The sequence below is a fragment of the Ricinus communis genome, chromosome 10 (genome assembly GCF_019578655.1).
Source record: "Ricinus communis isolate WT05 ecotype wild-type chromosome 10, ASM1957865v1, whole genome shotgun sequence".
Classification (NCBI taxonomy): domain Eukaryota; kingdom Viridiplantae; phylum Streptophyta; class Magnoliopsida; order Malpighiales; family Euphorbiaceae; genus Ricinus; species Ricinus communis.
Window position 1 is genome coordinate 16,251,492 of NC_063265.1, and position 6,016 is coordinate 16,257,507.

Consider the following 6,016-nt stretch of genomic DNA (forward strand, 5'->3'; position numbering starts at 1 on the left):
ATTTTTATGATAATATTTCTAAAAACTATTGACTATTATGAGGGTTTTGCTTTTCTTTACAGTTTAATTATTTAAGTATGCGGATTGTGCTTTTCTAGCAAATTAGTCTGCCACATTTAAATTAACCATAAAATAGTGTCGCATAAGTATTCTTACCCTCCTTAGTGTAGATTCTAGCTTCGCCACCGGCTGGGATCATGGCAATACATAATTTGTTACTTACGAAGTTGTTAAATAACTGTCACTTTTCTGTTAGGATGTAACAGGTGGTTCACCGTTACAACTAAGTAAAACAGCAGATATAGAGACTTTTAACTTCGTACAGCTGCAAATTATCCAATAAAAAGATCAAATTCCTCGTTCTAGATCCTGCAACGAAATGGAATTAAGGATCATATAATCCGGCCCTGGAATTAAGGATTTATCAAGAGATTGAGGTTGTCAAAGAAAATTTGAGACACAAGCTTATTCAACCATAATTGTTAAGGAAGCCCATTAGGGACATGAACAGATCCTGAAGAATAATAATAATAGTGGCACATGTCAAGTATAAGATCGTATATTCTATGTTGTTCAAGATAGAGCACTAGTGCCTAGTCCTATTTCAGTTTTGTGTAATCTCGATCTAGTCTAGCGAAGAAGCAAAAGGAGTAACCAGAAATGCAGAGTAAACAACCTGAAAATTTTAGCATATGGAATTAGTAATGTAATGAACAGGGAAGTCTGTTCCTCTGCCAAGATTGTAGCATGTCTAATTCCAGGAACAATATCCACGCCAACATCTGCAATTATTCGTTCTATCATTGTACAAATCAGGATGTGTTATTGGAAAAAGAAGCCACAGGAAGGTTATCACTCCAGCTACAAACGCCAGACTTGCCATCCCTGAAATAATATTAAGATGCCCTTGAGATTCAACATAATAACTGGGCCACAAATAAAATTTTAAATCCAAGAAGAAACAAACATATTGTAAAACAAAATTGGAGGGCTTTGGCAATGCAAGTTCAAAGATAAAACATTAAGTCATGAACCATCATGCAGAGGCAGAAGCTTGCAGTTGGATAAGGTAAGGCAAAGAGAAATAAAAGAGGGGCGAAAACTATTACACAGGTATCACAAATTTCACAAACTACGACATTTTAAAGTTTGCTCCCAACTTACTGAACCTACCTCCATTCAAAACTCCGAAAAAAGGTGACATCATAAGCAGAGCAACGATTGAAAGATAAATTAGATTCAGTATCCATTTTGTCTTCCTTTTTTTTTTGACATTTTAGGCCAAGAAGATTATTTTTGTCAAACCCAGGGCGGCGTTCCCAGCTCGTCATTGATAAACTAATAAGATTATTTGATTGAGTTCTACTGGGTTCCTTCAATTGTCTTATTCGGTTGGTTCTGTCCAAAAGTAAATACACGACTTCTCAAATCAACCCCACAATCTCATACCATGCATGTCCCAAAATCATTATTAGAATAAAATGAATGAATTTGCTTTAACTTTCTGTTTGTAAATTCTTCTTTCTTAAATACCTTAGATGATATTTTTTAAATGAGAATGTTTTATTCTGAAAAAAAAAAAAAATTAAAAGGAAAGTAAGGAAACTATGACTTAATCAATGAAGTTGTGAATTTATCTTTTTGACCCTATTGATTGCTGCTGTAGTAATATTCCCTTGCTTGTGCCTTCTACAAGTCTATTTTAAAAAAATGAGTTCAACTGCAGCTGTACCGGCATACCTGTCCTCCTCGCAAGCACCACAGGCAATCCCATAAAATTGCAAAATATATGAGCGACCAATGGGGCTAGAAGATGTCCTGCAAAGATAATACAGTGCGATGGAATGCAAAGGAAAATATTCGAGAAAGAAAATATGCAAGGCAACAACAAAGAAATAACTATCACCTATTATGTAGAAGAGGTGAACATCTTGCATATGCTGACAGATATTGACCTACAAATAATATGGATCCAAATTTCTTGTCTAGGTTTGGTACTTATCCAAACTAAGAATGAACTCTTTAAAAAAGATTGAAGGTGCTTAATAAGGACTACACATTAGCAATCAATGGAAGTTATCAGGTCAGTTGTACAAGAAAACATGTTTTGAAACGAGTCACTCAGTTAACTCTAAAATTCTATTTTTCCATGTTACAAGTTCAAGAATGAGACATGCACAACCACTGTGGATCCTTAGAAGTTGATTCCAACAGACTGAACACTTATTTACTACCTTTTTCATTTGAGAAAAATAACCAAGGTTACTGGTGTAAATCCTACATTGTGTATATCTGAGCAATGAAAGCCTTACATTGTTATCTATACATTTACAATTCTGGATCCCACCAAGTAACACAGCAACTATGTTATTAACCGAAAAAGAAGAAATGCAGAACTTTGTATTATAAGAATTTAATTGACTGATACATTTTTAATAACCAAGCAATGTTTTAAATGAAAACTTCATTGCAACAGGTATACCCTAGATTAAATATAGCAGGATAAGAATGTCAATCTAGAAAGAACCTCTTTGACACCAGCAACAGACTTATAGTAAATAGAGATGTGTGGTAAAGCAAATGTTTCTACTATTTATTGACAAGCAACAACTTACCTGTTCGAATATAAAGAAAAGAAGCATAAGAACCAAAAACCACAGTGTAGCCAAGCTGAAGACCTGAGAAATAATAAAATTCACTAGCCAGTTAGAAAATGACAACTAGAAATCGTATATGATCAATAAAGTTCTTCCGAAGAAAGTGTATCAATAATTTTGACTAAGCAATAGTTAGAGAACAGAAAACTGAAGCTAATAAAAAATCAAGTTGTTGAACTACAGAAACGGCAACCATACTCCAAGTACAGAGCACAAGAATCAGAACATACCTACAACCATGGAGGCCTTAAGCAAGCTGTAGTTATGCCTGATATAGATCTCCATCCAATGATTCAAATGTGCTGCACATAATGATTACACTCAGTAAGATTGCTTTGCATAAAAAGTTCACCATCTAATAAGGGTCATAATTCGCAATTCATACAGAAGCTGAACCAGAAATCCTACCACTTACTCTTGAATTTATCATGTATATTCAACCATATGGCAAGATAGATTTAGATGAAGAAGACACAACAACAGAACATGTATTTACCAATATGTACCAACTTACCCAAGCTGAATAGTACAGGACAGAGAAAAATGATAGCAGAGATTTTCAATCCTCCACATAGAAGCAGAGGTATCATACATGCTCTAAACACCAATTCTTCTGTTAATGGAGCCTGTGCAGCAGAATCAAGGATTAAATTAATGGAGAAACATAAATTTTTCTGATTTCAATAGTTACTTGTAACTGAACAAAGGACATCATATCATGTAAAATCAAATAGCTCACAGTGGGAAATAACTGAACCAATTCATTCATTTAGAATGTCAAAAAAGAAAGCAGTAAATCAATACAGCAGTATGTAATGCAGAAAAACTAACAGGTAAAAATGATAATGAAACTGACCACCACATAATTACGCCAAACCAAAACATTGGAAGCAGTGGAAAACATCCAAGTGATGAAGTTTTGGAAGAGAAGATTGATAGAGTCAAATGAAATGCCTCCATTGGCATGCTCCTTCCATGAATCCACCAATAAGAACAACTTGAGGGCAAAAGATCCGGCATACATTAAAGAAGTCAAGGAAAGAGGAAAGACCACAGCTTGCCACTGTTTCATACATAAAATTGCATTTCAACAAATGCAAATTTAGCAATCAGTCACCCTTTTTCCAATCTGCAAACCATACAAGAATGTAAAAGCAATAAATTACAATATGCAAAAGAGAACATCCATAGTCCTCGTAACACACAATTTACAAAATGGGAAAAGATACTACATAGTATGGTATCACAATACTCACAATATGGTCCAACCGGATGCCATAAACACCAAACAGATAAGACGCCTCCATACTTGGTATCTAGCATCAAAGATCACAGTCAAACCAAAAGGATATGGTCAGCTCAAAATTGACATCTTGTTTGAAAAAAGTCGTTTGCAAGAACTCAGTTCAATTAAACTCTGGCGCAGTAGTGTAGACTTTAGCATGAATCCAGTTCTATCAAAATGTCTTTTTCTAAACAAATTGAAAGAATTTAATTTTATCAACTTCAAGCTCTCAGAAAATTAGAAATGACTAAATAGAATTAGATTCCAACAATTTTAGATATTTAAACACCCTGATACCAATTGTTTGGAATAAGTCTATTCAATTAAAAAATTATTCATTTCTTTTGAAATGCCTTGTTCTCCTAAGTTGAACTCGAGCAACTATGAACTTTCCAAACAAGAGGATTGACTAAACAGAAATGAATTGACATTCTTGCATTTTTCAAACTTTTAAAACACAGTCATAAAGAAGTTAGCAATTTAGCAAAATTAGATATAAAAATTGGGCAATTTGCCACTTCACAAATCATCTCGCTAAAACATATTTTTAATTTCGATATTCAAAATTTATTGCAGCATAAATAAATTTATTTTCAAAATGGAGCTAAAGATAACAGTAGGAGCATAGAGAGTGGTTAAATTTGGGAATGAAAGTGAAGCAGAAAAGAGAAGAGCTTACAGGAAGAATAAAAGCGCATAAAATAACAGAAACAATTGAAGAAATGGCGGCGCATATAAACCGTCGGATCATGAATTCTTTGAGAGAGGAAGGAGGTGGAAGCTGTAAGATAACAGTAGGAGCATAGAGAATCGCGACATAATAGAAAGTCATGGCCGCGCATGCTATAACCGCCACCTGTTTTGACAAACCTGTTTCTTGCTCCATTTTCTAGATTCTCAAATCCTAAATGATCACCGGAGAGTTTCGCGGTGGCTCGGCAGTTTGTGTTGCCTGTTCGGAGATTCTTTTTATTGTTTCGGGAACTACGGTTGTTGCTTTGCGTCGACTTGTCGTAGAGGACTGATGGGATATTCCTTTTTTCCTCGAGAGGGTTTCTTATTTTATTTTTCACTTTATCTTATTGTGTTTTCGATTTTGGTGATTTACAGCGAAGCGCAGGGTACGAGTGCCAGCTACCTCTCTGAGATCATCTTCAGGCCAATCGAAAATTAGCACGTTCATGTTTCATTTTTAAGAAGAATTTATGAATTTGTCCTAACAAGTAATTTAGTTTTCTATATATTGCACCTCGATATCATACATTCCTTTTGGGAAAGGTTGCATGCAGACCCCTAAACTATGGCTTGTGGTTCATTTGGGTCTTTTTTTTTTTTTTTGGAAAAACAAAATAAAACAAAAATTACTATATAATTTTTTACTTTTTAATAATTTTAATAATTTTAAGTACGTATTTTCCTTTTGGGTAAATTAAAATACATAGTTACAATATTTTTATTTTATTACTAAAATATTTTATTAAAATGATTTGGTTATGTACATTTTAATCCATTATTATAGTTGTGTTGCCATATCTAATAAGGATATATTTTATTTTAATAATTTATAATTTTGTTAACAAGTCCTAATAAAAAAATTCTTATTCCATTAAAATTAGACATTACTAAATTCTAAAAATTTAAATTACTAAATAGTTTAATAATAAATAATTAGAGTCAAAATAATTTAATTCTTACGAATTAAATTTTTTAACAGTGAAATTTTTATTTTTATCATAATTTATAATTATATATTTTTATAAAATATATATTATAATTATTAAAAAATAAAATTACATGATACTTTTCCATTATTTTTTTTTGTTTCTATTAAAAACTTTTTCTTCCAAACTAGCTCATTTAAACTTTTATTAAAGAGAATTATCTAACAATATTAAATTATGCTTATATGAACGAAGACTTTAAATATAATTTGTAAAATTTAAATTTAAATTGACGCATCAACACTTTGTTCAGGCAATTATTATAATCACAGTGACTATTATTATCAATAAACCAATTAAGTACTTATTATTATAAAATTAAACAGCCTATTGTATCACACAACCACCACATT

General features: G+C 32.4%; 1 protein-coding gene across 2 annotated transcripts; it reads right to left on the bottom strand.

Moving 5' to 3' along the window:
- Positions 1–476: 476 nt before the first annotated feature.
- On the bottom strand, positions 477–5,120 carry LOC8267177 (CAAX prenyl protease 2). 2 transcript variants are annotated; one of them, XM_048369962.1, is made up of 8 exons: positions 4,622–5,120; positions 3,914–3,973; positions 3,514–3,720; positions 3,172–3,283; positions 2,888–2,959; positions 2,616–2,678; positions 1,733–1,818; positions 477–885 (listed from the first exon to the last, which is right to left on the bottom strand). In XM_048369962.1, the coding sequence occupies exons 1-8, from the start codon at positions 4,826–4,828 to the stop codon at positions 862–864; spliced, it is 831 nt and encodes a 276-aa protein (XP_048225919.1). In that variant the 5' UTR covers positions 4,829–5,120; the 3' UTR covers positions 477–861. The 2 variants fall into 2 exon arrangements, with proteins under 2 accessions (XP_048225919.1, XP_048225918.1); XM_048369961.1 differs by having other exon boundaries at positions 1,741–1,818; positions 4,622–5,118.
- Positions 5,121–6,016: the final 896 nt, after the last annotated feature.

Coding starts and splice junctions, on each gene's coding strand:
- LOC8267177 (XM_048369961.1), bottom strand. CDS start 4,828: ATGGAGCAAGAAACAGGTTTGTCAAAACAGGTGGCGGTTATAGCATGC. Junction 2,960..3,171: donor TCCTGTACTATTCAGCTTGG/GTAAGTTGGTAC, acceptor CATTATGTGCAG/CACATTTGAATCATTGGATG. Junction 2,679..2,887: donor TAAGGCCTCCATGGTTGTAG/GTATGTTCTGAT, acceptor ATTATTTCTCAG/GTCTTCAGCTTGGCTACACT.